Source organism: Anabrus simplex, chromosome 6 (assembly GCF_040414725.1).
Source record: "Anabrus simplex isolate iqAnaSimp1 chromosome 6, ASM4041472v1, whole genome shotgun sequence".
Taxonomy (NCBI): domain Eukaryota; kingdom Metazoa; phylum Arthropoda; class Insecta; order Orthoptera; family Tettigoniidae; genus Anabrus; species Anabrus simplex.
In genome coordinates, this window is record NC_090270.1 from 123,211,504 (window position 1) to 123,228,528 (window position 17,025).

Here is a 17,025-nt window from a genome sequence, read left to right on the forward strand (position 1 = left end):
CTTGAATTTGGCCAAGCCTTCCAAGACTGTAAGGCCCCTTATAAGCCACCTGGGGATGCGGGGTCATGCTCATCAGAGAGATACTGAATACAGTAAAACCTCGTTAATTAGAAGTCGTTGGGAAAGGAATGAAGAAACTGAGAAAGGGGTACACCTTGTACTGGATGGGTAACAGTAAAGAGAAAAGAAATGGAGTGGGATTTGTAGTGAATCAGAATGTCGAACCAATAGCTGAAGTTGAGTATATAAATGAAAGAATTATAATAATGCACATATATGTAAACAAGGAACTACTGAAGATGCTCCAGAGACAGGATGTAGCATGGAAGAAAAAGTTTTCCTCAATGAGCTGGAAACACATATTGTTGAAGATGGGATCATGATAATGAAAGATCTGAATGCTCATGTGGCAACTGATAGAATGGGATATGAGAATGTTCTAGGCCCACATGGGTATGGCAATAGAAATTAAGATGGAGAGAAACTGTTGGGCTTTTGTATCAGAAATAACCTGATAATAAAGTACACATGGTTTATGAAGAGGAATAGCCATAAGATCAGCTGATATAGTTGGGATGGACAGTATGGAACACTCATCGATTTTATAACAACAGACCGAGAATGGGGAAGATACGTCCTGAATATGAAGATAATCCCCAGTGAAAGTATGGAATGTGATCATAGATTATTGATTGTATTGAAGAAGAAACAAAAGATCACGATTTGGGAATTGGAGGAGAGGGATAAAAGAATGGCATTCCAAGATTGTATAAAAAGGAAGTTGCCTAACACAGAAATATGAAGTGGAGAAGAAGAGTGGGACAATTCAAGATAGACATTTGTGGAAGCAGCAGTTGAGGTATGCAGGAAAACAATAGCAAAGATTAAGGGAAAGGAGACATCATGGTGGACAGACAAAATTTTAAAAAATATAAGAAAAGAAAGGAACAAGGTAAAGAAAGAAATGGATAAGGTAAAGCAAAAAACGTAACAGAGGGATGAGAATAAGATAGATAGGTTACAGAAATGTTACATGTGGAATACAAAATATTTTAAAAATACAAGTAAAGAGGAGTATCAAGGAAGAAAGGAGAAATGTTGGGGAGAGTTTACCGACAAAATTGAGCAGGATAGTCGAGGAAATCAGAAACAATTATACAGAGTAATAAAATCGAAAAGAATAAATCAAGAAGAAATCAAGGCATTAGAGGGAAAAGATGGGTCCATATTACATGACGAAAAGGGTCTTCAGAAGGTGGTGGCAAAGTATTTTGAAAAACTACAAGGAGGATGACTGCTCGGAGAAAGGAGATATGAAAATGGAAATAGATGAAGAAAAAGAAGAGAACCCGATAACATGGTTGGAACTTGAAAGGGCAATAAAAGCAATGACCAAAGGTCAAGCAAGTGAAAAAGACGAATTCAATGCTGATATGATTAAGGCAGCAGGAAGTTGCAATACCAATGTAATCATTTCCAGCATATTAACTTAATAGAGGCAAGAACACTGTTTAATCATTTGTCTACTATGTTACTGCCCTAGTTCATTACTGTCTTAAAAGTGGGTATTTTAAAAATTTGGTTTTAATGCTGTAATTCAGGAAACGATAAGATATTGTTCTCTGAGTGTTAAGAAACTGTAATTCAAGATATCTTACTATAGAACCAGATAGAGTAAGAACTATGCTAAGATGCCTTAGTTTGAGCTAATCTTTGTTCAGTGTTTGTTCCATTAAAAAATATGAAATTTCATCTTCTACAAACCTTAACGCATGCCAGTTGCAGTAGCTGAGAAAATTCTGATTCATTTGACTTGTAAGATAATTGGCCTAAAGTGAATGACATTAAATTCTACTAGTGGCCTGTCACAGCAATAGCTGCAGATTTATTTCTTGTCTCATTGCTTTGCCAGCATTATGAAATCATGTAGCATATGGGTTATTTAGCAAAATATTGGATAGTCTTTAAATTGTCTGTGGATTAAGAGAGGAATTTATAGAATTTTCACAACAAATTCTGTTCGTAAGACTTGAATCTATCACATAAAGCTGGCCATATAATGCTCGGCAATTTTCAGTAGGCAGTAAATCCTGGGATGTGGGTACGGTTAGCAGAGAAAGATCCAAAGGACATTGTACTATTATACTATGGTGTTACAGAAGAATGCTAAGGTGAGATGGATAGATCGAATCACGAATGAAGTTACACTGAATCGAATTGATGAGAGGAGATCGATTTGGCTAAATTTGACGAGAAGAACAGATAGTAGAATAATAGGACACATCTTAAGACACCCAGGACTTAAGTTGGTTTTTGAAGGAAGTGTTGGCGGTAAGAATGGTAGCGGTAGACCAAGGTATGAATATGACGAGCAGATTAGAGTAGATGTAGGATGCAGTAGTTATGTAGAAATGAAAAGGTTAGCACAGGATAGGCTGGCGTGGATGGCTGCATCAAACTCAAACAACTCAACACTGCTTCATATAGTTCATGAAAACATCATCATGTAGTATCATACCTTAAAGTACATTGTTTACTTGAGATTGTGGAAAATAAACCAAACCCTTGTGGCAACACGAATTAAAATGTCCCTTCTCTGCATAATTCAATGGGGGGTTCTTCGTGAATAGTGTTCCGAGCCAGTGGACTTCTTTCCCTGTTGCGGAAGTTATTAACTTGATCCTTAGTTCGAGCTCTGACATCTGCAGTGCTTCGTAAAACAGCACACCTTCTTGGGGGGGGGGGGGGGGCTTTCTGCTATGTAGCAGGATATTCAGTCAAGAAATAAGTAACCATGAAAATAAAATAAAAATGGGGAGAGTCTTAGTTATGACATCCTGATTCTGCTCCATCATCCTGTTTGCTGGCCAAATGGATTTAATCAGGTCCTGTATTCAGTCATGCTACCTTGTGTGCTCATGAGAGCTTCAGTCCTGATGCAGGACATCTCGACTTCATATTGGCCTCCTCTAGTCTGTCTCCCTGTTCTGTCACTTACGTGAACATTTCGGACATTTGCGAGGCAATTTTTGGCCTGAACCACATTGAACTAAGATTACAACTTTTATTATAATTTGGATCCACCTTATTCAATACATAAAAACTGTTGTTTAGATGAAATTACAACATGTATTTCAATCAGAACTAGTTTCGACGCCCATTTGCGTCATCAGCTGATATGGGTTCTTGGGAAAATTGGCAATCACATAAGTTTATCTACGTCAAATTGAACACAATTTAAAACCATATTAACAAGCTAAAACTGTGTTACGATTATACTGTCTCAAAGTCCATATTTTCTACAAGTCCGAGACTTGCGAGTCATAAATCTTAACATATGCAAACCGGTTTGCTCACTAATAAAATAACATGGATTTAAAAGAACAACAACTTAAAAATAAAATAGTCTTGAAGAAACATTAGCTTAATTTATCACACTTCTTAAAACATGACGTAGAATCATATTAAAATACTTCAATAAAATCTTTAAGAGTCGCTTTAATGGAGCTATCCTAGTGAGGTGGAAATGAGCAATCGGTCCTTTAAGATGTTAACAAGTACAACGTTCCCAGTTCAATGCGGACCTGAAATAATAGGAATGTAATAAACTATCACTTAACTGAAGAGGCAATATATAAAATTACGTCTTATAACGTAAACGTTTTTACGTGACTCACCTCAAAAGATCGCTGTCCATGCGAAGCACAATGAAGCCTAGTGAGCAGTGTTGTGATAGTAATCAAGTGTCCAAGGTTGGTCGGGACCGAAAGGGGGAAATAGGGGAAAGTGGGAGGAGCAACTGATTATTGAAGATTTATGACTCGCAAGTCTTGGACATGTAGAAAATATGGACTTTGAGACAGTATAATCGTAACACAGTTTTAACTTGTTAATATGGTTTTAAATTGTGTTCAATTTGACGTAGATAAACATATGTGATTGCCAATTTTTCCAAGAACCTAATATCAGCTGATGATGACAAAAATGGGCGTCAAAACTAGTTCTGATTGAAATATATGCTGTAATTTCATCTAAACAGCAGTTTTTATGTATTGAATAAGGTGGATCCAAATTATAATAAAAGTTGTATTCACAGAACTTGTTAAAAAGCTGTCATAAAATTCATAAGAGTGTATTGGTATTCATTGATGATAATTGCTGACTGGAATAATTGAAACCATCAAGTCGTGTTTTATTGTTGTATTGGCTCGCCTTATTCAAGCTTATTGCAGCCATAAAACCCTTCAACATAAATACCTTCAACAGAGCAGCTGCACACAACTTGCAGAGAAGGTTCTGTGGCTCTCCTACTGAAGAAATTCTTACCATACTTTCATTATGCAGAAAACGGAAGTAATTGTTGGATTAATGCCCGAATGTACCAAGCTCTGTAAATATCAGTCTTTATGAAACTGTGGTAAAACTTTTACCCTTGTAAAACCTGTGCACCATTGCTATTGCATAGTTTCAATACCGCACTTCTTGACACTTGTTTTTCCTCAATATTATTCCTCTCGGAAGCAGTTCAAATTAGTATTCAGAAGGCAGTGATAATTTAGACAGTCGTTTGTTGTGTAACGCCAAACTTCTGTGCCAGGCAGCATTATACCGTATAATCCCGAATACCCCCCCACACTTTTTTCTTCAAAATATTGGTTCTAAATCTTGGGTGCGAGTCGTATTCAAGCCGTTCATTCTCGTAAATATTTACTACATTTACATGGGGTATTGAAATAGATTTGAATATGGTTACCGTACTCAATATACCACATGTAAACGGGCATTCAGGTCTTATTGTGTTTTAGTTGCGTTCTACAAAACAAGATCGATTTTGTTTCTCGATACGGTTACAGTAGCATGTAAACGCGAAATGTAAGGTAATGAAATTGACATGCCCCACAACGGGCGACTTAAACGCACTCTACATTGTGCTAGCAGCAGTGCCAGACCTGTAGCTCAGATCCTTTCAAACAGAACAAAGATGGCCTAGGCTACCATAGCTCAGTTGGTAGAGCAACCGACGCGAAATCGGGAGGTTGTGGGTTCGGATCCCACTGGTGTCCGGCTGGCCATTTTTGTTCTGTACTTAACATTTCTTCAACACGTACTACATGTATGTAACACGACCTAATACGTTGAAAGTCTGTTTCGATTACAATGCGGTCGTGAAAATTCAATATTCATTGACATGCCCCACAACGGGCGACTTAAACGCACTCTACAGTGTGCTAGCAGCAGTGCCAGACCTGTAGCTCAGATCCTTTCAAACAGAACAAAGATGGCCTAGGCTACCATTGCTCAATTGGTAGAGCAACCGACGCGAAGTCGGGAGGTTGTGGGTTCGGATCCCACTGGTGTCCGGCTGGCCATTTTTGTTCTGTACTTAACATTTCTTCAACACATACTACATGTACGTAACACGACCTAATATGTTGAAAGTCTGTTTCGATTACAATGTGGTCGTGAAAATTCAATATTCAATATGGGTAAATATACGGTGAATATGAAAACTGCTGCTGTGGATGCTCGATCGTCATTTGTTTCACAAGTGTTGCTGGCATGCTGAGTGCGCGAATAGCTGATCTCGCGGGATATCGTACTTTGCGAGAGTTGAGACTGTTGGTTACGGAAGTCTACCTCGCTCACATTCGAGTTCCGCATCTGTCCTGTGAAAGTGCACAGTAGTAAGCGTCTGCGGTCATTTACTGTGCGTGAGAAACTTTAAAGTTGTAAGCGAAGCTGAAATATACAGAAATTGTGCCGTTGGCAGAAAGTACGATATTGATGAATTGTGTATTCGTGATTGGCAGAAGAAGAAGGAAAATCTTTTAAAAAGTAACAGCGATCGTAGAGCGTTCCGCGGGTGGAGTGCAGTGTTTCCAGAAATTGAAGAACGACTCCACAAATTTGTGATAGAAAAAAGTGAGTTAGGATATGATGTTCCTAGTGAAATGTGTAAATTGAAAGCACTAGAGATATCAAAAGAACTAAAAACACAGGGCTTTACTGCAAGTTGTGGATGGATCCGAAACTTTTATTAGAGAAAGACATACATCTATTTTATGTCTCCCTGGGGCGTTTGAAGAAAAATCAACGGCCTGTCAGCGTCACATTATTCATTTGAGGAAGCAAAATTCTTATTTTCTGTCGCAAATTGGGAATGCAGACCAGACACCTGTCTATTTTGAAATGCCGTTGGAAAATACAGTGGATACAAAGGGTTCTAAAAGTGTAACCATCAGAATAGGTGGTAACAAAAAGCAACGATACACGGTAATGTTGTGCGTATTAGCGGATGGAACCAAACTCTCTCCACATGTGGTTCTGAAAAGGAAAACGCTTCCGAAAGGAAACTTGCCGTCCGGTGTTATTGTTAGAGCAAATGAGTACGGCCATGACCACCGATAGAGAAGGCCTCCGCATACGAGCGTGACGTCATCACAGGTGGTTACACGGAGACCGGAGACCATTCTCCCGTTAAGCAACATGAAGTTGCTATATAGCTATTAATAACAAGCGTTGCACTTGCACACGTTCTTAATTATGTTATGTATTAATTTAGAATGTAGCAGCTAAATAAACCTAACAAAGTATTTTCGAAATATCGTCTGCAAAGAACATAAATAAAAAACATGATTTCAAGTATATATTCAAATCAAGATTTCTTAAGCAAAATAATGTAGGCTAAACATAAGCAGTGTGTCCACAATAAATAAATAAATAAATAAATAAATGATAACTGAAAATAAAACATGTTCTCTTGACTCTCTAATACATTCATAAGAGTTGTTAGATATTGTTAATCTGCCATAACTGAAGAAAGTATTGAATATTGATTAATCAAACAGTATTCAGTTCACATACGAGTAATTTATGGTTTACTTATCACTACAGATCACTTAAGTAGAAGGTCCATTGTACGTCCCAAAAATTTGGATACATACAGTACTGTACCTATGGGAATATTTACCCTGCGAGGAATTTACATACTGTACATAGTTTTATTGCAGAAGAATGTCAACAAAGAGAGACATTCTGTACATTATGATATCTATAGAATATGTTGTGTATTTAATACTCGTATAAACCGATTATCCTAAGTACAGCATTGTAAACACGGTACTTCAACAAATTCCTGCAAGACTCGCTTCTTCAAGGATTACTGAATTTGGGAAGATGGGTCTTGTAGATGGTCATAAGTAAGTACACTGAATAACAGTTTATAATAAATACTGTCACCTTATTACAGGGAAATTATACAATTATGTCAACCAAATTGTTATTTTCTCAAAATAAATTTTACATAATGATCATAAAGAATTCAACCTAAGACTTCCAAGCGCCTGTTTCTTCGTCATACACACCTGTTTCCTGATAATGTCATGGGATGTAAAATGAAGCTCAGAGACCTGAAAGTGGTAAAAAATAAAATAAAATGGAGATAATCTACATACTTCTTTTCCAATACGAATAGATACAAATATAACATGTATGTAACTCTTTCTTGACTATCAGGACTTAACTAAGCTGTGGTATATAGCTGACTATGGATAAAGTGTAACCAATTCTAAATTTTTTATTAGCTTCTGTGGGAGTATAAAGAATCATATGAAATTATATTTTGGAAACAAGCATATTTTGGAATATATTTCTATTACCGGACAGGACTTAGAAATGGTGAATATTTATGAAATTATGAATTATAAGTGGGACAAGTCCTGGTGGGCAGCTAGTGACACTAGTGTCAAATTCCATGTATTAGTATTATTGAAGGGCATTAATAATTATGCACGTTGTGCTAGTTGCAATTCGTGTGCAATATTGAAAATGTTTAGGCCCAAGACAAGAGGATTAACTGAAGCTATCTGAGTAGGTGAAGGTAATGTAATGGATTTAGAAGACCGTGACGATGAAGAAACAGCTGATAATTTTACCAGAGTATTTGATACAGAATTGTAAGCTGCTGACTGCAAGTACTTTTTTATTTCTCCATCAATAGCCTAATATTTTTGCTGTAATACAAATATACAATAATACTGGAACAGACTCTTGCTCAGGTATAGTTTTCATTAATTTTGTGTTAGTCTCATAATATGTTACAGAACAGCTACTAGTATTTGTCTATTTATTTATTTTCCCTATTATTTAGGTTAATAGGCAAATACACAGTGGTGTCTGAATGGTCCTATTCCTGAGTAGGCCTACTCTTCAGTTTTGGTGTTGGGCTAACCATCATAAAATATTACAGCTACTGCAATAGTTCGAAGGCTATTATAAACAGAATACCCTATTTGTTTAATTTTTAGGTATTCATCCTGATAATGGTGATGACTAGTCCTAATCATCATAAAATATTGCAGCTACTAGAATAGTTTGAAGGCTATTATAAACAGAATATTTGTTTAAGTTTAGGTGCTAAACCTGATAATGGTGATGGCTATGAACATGATGATTAACTGTGCAATGATTTTGAAACAAATGCTCTAATGACAAGAAAAACTGCTTTACCTGGTCCCATGAAATAGACTTAAGTTAGCATGACAGGCCACATATTTTGACATGTATTTCAACTTTTTATACTTCTCAGGTATAAATATGCCCTGTGACATGAAGTAGCCAAAAGTTAGCATGTCAGGGCACATATTTTAACAGGTATTTCAACTTTTAAAACTTTTTTGCTGTAAATGTGCCCTGTGACATGAAGTAGACAAAAGTTAGCATGTCAAGGCACATATTTTAACAAGTATTTCAACTTTTTATACTTCTCAGCTATAAATATGCCCTGTGACATGAAGTAGACAAAAGTTAGCATGACAGCGCGCATATTTTGACAGGTATTTCAACTTTTTATACTTCTCAGATATAAATATGCCCTGTGACATGAAGTAGACAAAAGTTAGCATGACAGGGCACATATTTTAACAGGTATTTCAACTTTTTATACTTCTCAGCTATAAATATGCCGTGCGACATGAAGTAGACAAAACTTAGCATGTCAGGGCACATATTTTGACAGGTATTTCAACTTTTTATACTTCTCAGATATAAATATGCCCTGTGACATGAAGTAGACAAAAGTTAGCATGACAGGGCACATATTTTAACAGGTATTTCAACTTTTTATACTTCTCAGCTATAAATATGCCGTGCGACATGAAGTAGACAAAACTTAGCATGACAGGGCACATATTTTGACATGTATTTCAACTTTTTATACTTCTCAGGTATAAATATGCCCTGTGACATGAAGTAGACAAAAGTTAGAATGTCAGGGCACATATTTTAACAGGTACGGTATTTCAACTTTTTTAAACTTTTGTGCTGTAAATATGCCCTGTGACATGAAGTAGACAAAAGTTAGTATGTCAGGGCACATATTTTGACAGGTATTTCAACTTTTTATACTTCTCAGCTATAAATATGCCCTGTGACATGAAGTAGACAAAAGTTAGCATGACAGGGCACATATTTTGACATGTATTTCAACTTTTTAAACTTTTTGCTGTAAATATGCCCTGTGACATGAAGTAGACAAAATTTAGCACGACAGGGCACATATTTCAACAGGTATTTCAACTTCTTGTATTTTTCAGTTATAAATATTTGGTAACTTAATTCATTATTTTATAGTTAATTTATAGTCACCACAATGAATATTTGTTTCCTTATTTGAATAACTAATGTAAATCACATCTCAACATGCGCTTCTAAGTTTTAGTCAATACTGTGTTATGAAGAGCATTGACTGCCCAACAGGACTCATGACTCCACTGCTGTTTTTGTTACCATATATTCTTTTCTTTCTGTAAATTACTTAGTGTATTAACATTACATTTAACATTATTCAACATTGGTCAAGAAAGGCTTAGTTGAGTTTCCAATATATATAAAGCCATACTGAAGGCCAAGTTTTTCTTTAAACGAAGGTCCATTAGATGAGTTTGTTATGTACTGGTATCAATTTTGTACACATCATAGGCCTATATGTAAGGGGGTATTGGAAAAATTATATGGATTTGTATTAAGTTAATATCCTGATGAACAATTACTGCAAAATAGGGACAGTGAAAGGTCTTTCAGAACAAGAAATAAGAGAAAATTGAGTACTCTTCCATCAAAATAAGCTCATGTGACATCAGAAAAAAATCCATATTGTCACTTGAAGTTCAATAAAGCACAGTAAATGAAATGCTTGTAGTGGTACAGGTAGATATTATTTTGTTATGAAATCACCAAATTTTGTACATCCCACAGTGGCCTAATTAACTACATGAACTACCGGTATTACATCTTTCGAAGGGTCAATGACAATCACACTCTAATAGGTCATAATGTAAAATAGGCCTACCATAACCTATCAGAATCCAATTTAGCAATACCGTAAGTTTATTAGGTTTGTTTCATAATGGTACACTTGTTGCTAGCCCTATGGCCATGCTTATCTTATGTAACCAGAAACAAGGCTAACACATTTGGGTAAGTTAAATTTATTTTATAATCACTTTTCTAACTAGAGAAGTGCCAAAGTAATAACAGGCCTGGTTACGATTACAGTAAATCTACAGATATGAGGGATAGGCCAACAAAATAATATGATTTTATAATAGCTTTAGAAGTGCCGGTGCTGTGCGTAAACATTTTTTCAGGAATCTGGCGAATAAAGATTTAGGTAAGAACTCAGAATGTTAAACTTTTTTTTTGCTAGGGGCTTTACGTCGCACCGACACAGATAGGTCTTATGGCGACGATGGGACAGGAAAGGCCTAGGAGTTGGAAGGAAGCGGCCGTGGCCTTAATTAAGGTACAGCCCCAGCATTTGCCTGGTGTGAAAATGGGAAACCACGGAAAACCATTTTCAGGGCTGCCGATAGTGGGATTCGAACCTACTATCTCCCGGATGCAAGCTCACAGCCGCGTGCCTCTACGCGCACGGCCAACTCGCCCGGTGAATGTTAAACTAAGATGTTCTCTACCGGTAGTTGTTTCAAGGTTAGAGGGCAGAGAAAGTGATGATTTCCATCGTACATTTCTAAAGCATAGAAATATTACTCAACAAGTTGGTCCAATTTGTACAATGTTTCTTTAAACTTACCTTGCTGTATGAAGCTGGCAGAAAATCTCCTTTAATTGCACCTATCCACTTCTGTAGTAACTCTGGTTCCTTTGGGAAGTTGTAGACCGTTACTTTCTGCTCATTTCTGTAATTTCCATCACATCTGGACACCTAGCAGCAGTGTGGCACGCTTGAGTTGATTTATATTACGCAACTCGTTTACAGAACTGACAAAAAACGCAAATATCACTCATGTAAATGCAATGTAACTCAACACGACTTTCTCACCACCATTACATTCCGTACATACAGAAAACCCAAGATTCCTCGCGCACGGTGGTGATAGTGTCACCACTTATGATGTCACTCATAGCTCGCCAGGCAATGCTGAGGCTTTCTCTATCGGTGGTCACGGTACGGCTGGGTGAAGTACGTTTGGCAACATCGCCCGGGAGCTTTGTTACAAAAGTGAAACATGCTTGTGTTGGACAGTTACCGAGGACATACAACTGACACTATAAAAGATATGATGAGGAAAGGAAAACCCGATCTTGCGATAATTCCCGGAGGACTCGCTTCTATTCTACAGCCGCTCGATGTGTGCGTGAACCGGCCTTTCAAAACTGCAATGAAACAGTTATACACCAAATGAATATCTGATGGTGATCATGCGTTAACATCAACTGGGTGAGTGAAGAGGCCTGAAGTGGGACTAATGTGCAGCTGGATCAAGACCGCATGGGCGCGCATTCCCAACGATCTAGTATCCAAAAGCTTTAAGAAATGTGGAATTTCAAATTCAGTGGACAGTAGTGAGGACGACTAAGATGCCAGCGCCGAAAGTTCCTATGGTGAAACTTCAGATGACGGTGAATTGTGAATAATCTGAGAATTGGACCGATTTTATTTACGATTTTCGTGATGATTTTATTAATATTGTAAGCTGTTTGAATTTATTTTTGTGGTATATTTTAAGAAAATTAAATAGGTATGCAAGTTATTTCACTTTTTATTTTTTTCCGTATTTTGCCGTCTCAAATTTATTCGGTGGCAGGTGATATTCGGGATTATACGGTATGTATTAGCTTATATGCACTTTCAATTTCTAATTTGTTTCGCATGTTATTTATATGGAATATTCAGAATTTGAGGTTAACAAACCAAAACATTAATTTTTATTCATAGACAACGGGGTTGTCATCTTGCTACTGATGCTGTGAAAGAGAATAGGTATAATGTAGATGTGATACTATCGCTGATTTGAAAACAGAATAGGAGAAAAATAGATGGGGTGGGGGAAGCAGAAAGAAGCAAGACTTGATATATATGAAGTATAAAATATAGCATCCCTCTTTTTGTGATTTTGTTCAACGGTGAATTCTGTTAGCGCAAATAGGCTTTTTAAAAACATGTCTGAATTTTATTGTTTCTCTTTCTTAGGCTAGAACCTTACATAAAGAAAGGTGTTTTTTTTTTCTTCTTCTTCTAGTTGTTTTACGTTGCACAGACACAGATACGTCTTATGGCGATGATGGGACAGGAAAGGGCTAGGAGTGGGAAGGAAGCGGCCGTGCTCTTAGATAGGTACAGCCCCAGCATTTGCCTGGTGTGAAAATGGGAAACCACGGGAAACCATTTTCAGGGCTGCCGACAGTGGGGTTCGAACCTACTATCTCCCGAATACTGGATACTGGCCGCACTTAAGCGATTGCAGCTATTGAGCTTGGTGAAGAAAGTTTAAGACTGGTAGGACTGCAGTAACGATGATTACTACTAGTCCATCTGAATGAGATTTTCCTTCAGCTCTTTATGAGTTTCAGCAAGGGAATAGTTCAAATTGGAATACATTAGTTCTTTTGTTTTTAAGAAGTCTGAAATTGAAGATGTTCCAGTTTCAAAGTAAGACTACTATGTGATTTGGGATTGAGAGGTTTATCTAGTTTGTGAAGCGTTCAGTACAATCCAGTGCAGTACAGGTTCAAGCAGACCTTGATATTGCTGGCCTCACTATTTTTTAAAGTTCTTCCTGTGAATCATGCTGGTGGTATGAATAGGCTACAGTTGATGCTTACTTTGATACATTGGAACTCGGCGATAGTTAAGCATTGCAGTTTTTCTCTTCTTTGTAACTTATTTGATAACGTTAGGGTAAACTTGGCAAATATGGGCACCATAAGGTATATCTGAAGAAAAGGAGCACTAAAACAACTTCCATTTTCCTGGTAAAAAAATCCTTGAAAACTTACAACCATTTCCATTCGAATAAAGCTTGAACTAGCCTCTATCCCATAGTGATTGACATACTGTGCAGCTCCACAGCAAACCCTGCAACTGCCCATATTTGCCAAACTCTTAAGGTAATATGGGCACATTTTCTGGTAATATGGGCACAATTGTAGCCACTGATATGGTTATATTCATTTTGTATTGTAACAAGGTGGTTGTATTGAACATACATATATGAAATAAAGGTAAATATATATTATAATTAAACACTGATTATGAACAAATGTTACCAAGGAAGTAGAACTAATACCATTATTAAGTTATCAACTCGGAATCACTTGAATTGAATTAGAGAATGTAAGTAACATAGAACTGGCCAAAACTGTGTGTAATATGAAAAGTAAAAGGATTAATCTAACAGAAACAGTCACATGAGAGCACTCTGAGTCATAAATACTGACAAGGTTTTTAACTGCCCTCATCACAATAGAAAGAATCACCTTCCATCTCTACGCACTCCTCATGGAACCACTTAGCACATGAACCACAACACTTAGCCCACTTCTGCCCTTCATTCTCATCATAATAATTCCCCTTACACACAGGACAAATACAGGAAACTTTGTTGCTCCGTCTGGCTTTACGCTTTGCGGCTAAACCTCCTCTACTGACTCCTGCGATAGGCCTAGCCCTTTTCTGCGCTGAAGCCAGATTTTCTTCACTTGCAAGTTCTCTTGCAGAACACTTACGTCTTCCCCGGTTACTAGTCGTCATCTTCAGTTTTGGAACTGGACTAATTTTTTCCTTTTTCACATACAACATGGCCACCCCTCGTGTTCATTTGGAGTCCTGACTCGTCGGCATTAAATATTCTGGCCGGCTTGTTTATCAGATTCAAATCCTTCATCTTTTTTATCAAGAATTTTGAGTTTGTCTAGGCACATTATAAGTTCTAGATGCTTGTAAATGATTACAATAGCCATTTCTTACTGTTATTACAACACGCGACATATCCTCTTTATCCCATTTCTGGCGGATACCCGCTCGTTCATTCCCATTTTGCATCATAATCCGGAAAAAAAGGAAAAATTATTTATTTTTTGCGAAATAGCTACATGCTATATTAATCGATTAACATGAAAACTTACAGATTGCCGTAGAAATAAAAAAGAATAAGTCTATCTCAGATGCCCGTCACGTAAATACAATGTAATTTGATGATGCCCATATTACCTGCAATGTCACTGCCCATTTTTGCCTTAGTGCCACATTTCAGAAGTTGGCATTAATGGGAAAGGACTAACTCCCAAGCGCGTATCCTCTCGCTACAACATACCCTACACTAACCCTGCAAGCTACCCCTAGTAATATTTCTTGAAAAATAAACTTATTTAGCGTGTAGTGCCTTAAGTAAATTAACCGAGTTATTATAACGCCTCGATTTTGGAAGAGTAGACTGGTCTACTTACCTCAAACCATGTTCTTTTTAGCTTCCGTTAGCACAGTAGAAGACAACCTTTAACATACTGAGCAGGCATGACACTTCACGATCACCAACCTAGCAGAGCGCATGCTTCTACTCGCTACGATTGTGTGAAAAATGAAAAATATCTTAAATCTGCCCACATTACCTTAGTGCCTATATTTGCCAAGTTTACCCTATATAAAACATGCACCCATGGGGGGGGGGGGGATTCAAACGCTAATAGTTTCCTTGGTTTACGTCCAGTCTCAACGGAACGAATGGTATTCTTCACAGCAAATAAAGAGTATTAGGACACTGTTTAATTACAGTTTCTTTTTTGCTATTTGCTTTACGTCGCACCAACACAGATAGGTCTTACGGCGACGATGTCATAGGAAAGGCCTAGGAATTGGAAGGAAGCGGCCGTGGCCTTAATTAAGGTAAAGCCCCGGCATTTGCCTGGTGCGAAAATGGGAAACCACGGAATCACTTTCTTCCCTAGTCCAGGATTCACTCTTACTAATGCTATATACTGTATATTTGAAATGATAAATTCACTAGCAGAAAAGTATGGTACAGGCTCAGTTACAGTGTCAAAATAAGAAGGCAAATTGAAACTTTCATTTATTTTGTAAATGGGGGTTGTTTCTGGTCCTGGATCCTGATTTGTTGCCTCATACTATTCTGTGCTGTGGACATCACTTTTACTTTCACCCTCGCTTTCTTTCAAATTGCACTGATATTATGCAATTCCTCATTGTATGAATTCACTCTGTCATTTATGTTTCGCACTCACATCAGTTTTGGTTTCCTCGCTCCCCCCTAGGTTCCTCTCTTGATCAACTCTAATTATTTTACGAACCTGGTGGTATTAATATTTATGGAGTCTAGGAAGTCTTTAACTTTCCACCTTTCTTCCCCTTCCATTTATATCACATATTCCTATTTTTGAAAAGAAATATTCTCCTCTTTATAAATGGCTGATATCCTTAACTCTAATGCCCTTCTATTAAATGAAGTTATTTTACAGAGAGACAGGTTGGGTTTATTTCTAATCATTGTAAAGCAACTATCTTATTATCTATGTTTGTGTTTCAGGCATTTAGCATGTGAAGAAAACAGAGAGGAGGAGGCCAGATTACTGGTTTCCCACGGTGCACGGCTGGATATAAAAAATAAAGAAGGAAAGACACCTCTTGACCTAGCGTCATCATCATTATGCAGACAGTTGATGTCCTTGCATGAGCTTTGAAATCCATTTATGAAGTCCTCAAACTCACCAGAGATTACTTTGTAAGATTTTTATATGTGTATTTCTCATTCAGAACTAAAATGTAAAATGTGCATTCAGTGTAAATAAATTTTTATATTTATGAATTTATTATTATAACTAGAATATGCATTTTCTTTTAAAGATTAAGGGCCAAATTCATAGACAGCACTTATTATAAGTGCCCCTTATAAGCCAGGTTTCATTTCATATTACCTACTTAAGTGTCTCATTTATTGCTATAAGTGGACCTCCTACACACACTTAAGTGACTCACTTATGTTGCAGCAAGATGGAGGATATTGATTTTGCTGAATCCTGTCCAAATGTATTGTGATCAACAATTTAAAGGTTTTGTTTTAGTAACATGAGTGTTACAAGTTATCAATACTGTAGGCCTATAGACTAGTAAAGAACAACTAGCAGTTTCCCGCTGGCTCCGCCCACAATGTACAAAGTATGGTATTTTTATTCGGCTGATGATGACCCAGATTGGGTCGAAACCGGTACCGCATCCACTTATAATTATAATTGGAAGGTGTGAATGCATTGAGTGCATCAGAAACATTGTTCAAGTCGCTTGTAAATATCTTAGTGCCCTCACTGCCTACAAATCGTGTCAGTCCCATTTCTTGATAAAATTTTCCTTGGCGACACTATCGCTAAATAGTTTGAATACTAGCCTGGCATTCATTCTTTGAAAGAAGGAAGGATCTAAATGATCTCTTGTCAGCTTGGGGCAAGCTCTAGGTCCTACATACTCAGAGATGTCTTCCATAAACAGTTCCCTATAAAATTCAAAATTGATATTTTTGCTATTGTAAGATAGTCATACTTTATCCTGCAAAAAGTTTCTTATACAATTCAATATATGCCCAAAATCTGAAAAAGCCCAGTTTCTGATGCACTCAGAGCATTCATACCTTCCAAGGCTCTGTATAAAAACTCATTATCTCACAGAACTGTCTGCACTTTTTCAAGCACTAATGGATTGTGCTTTATTTTTCTTCC

The 17,025-nt window shown here is 37.1% G+C and overlaps 1 protein-coding gene across 1 annotated transcript in view; it reads left to right on the forward strand.

The window, feature by feature from the left end:
* The window catches only part of LOC136875537 (26S proteasome non-ATPase regulatory subunit 10), a 60,552-nt gene extending 44,412 nt beyond the window's left edge, over positions 1-16,140 (forward strand). Inside the window, exon 5 of the mRNA XM_067149085.2 lies at positions 15,843-16,140. Coding sequence (XP_067005186.1) covers positions 15,843-15,996 — 154 coding nt within the window. The 3' untranslated portion in view covers positions 15,997-16,140. The remainder of the gene's footprint in view (positions 1-15,842) is intronic.
* The last annotated feature ends 885 nt before the right edge of the window (positions 16,141-17,025 follow it).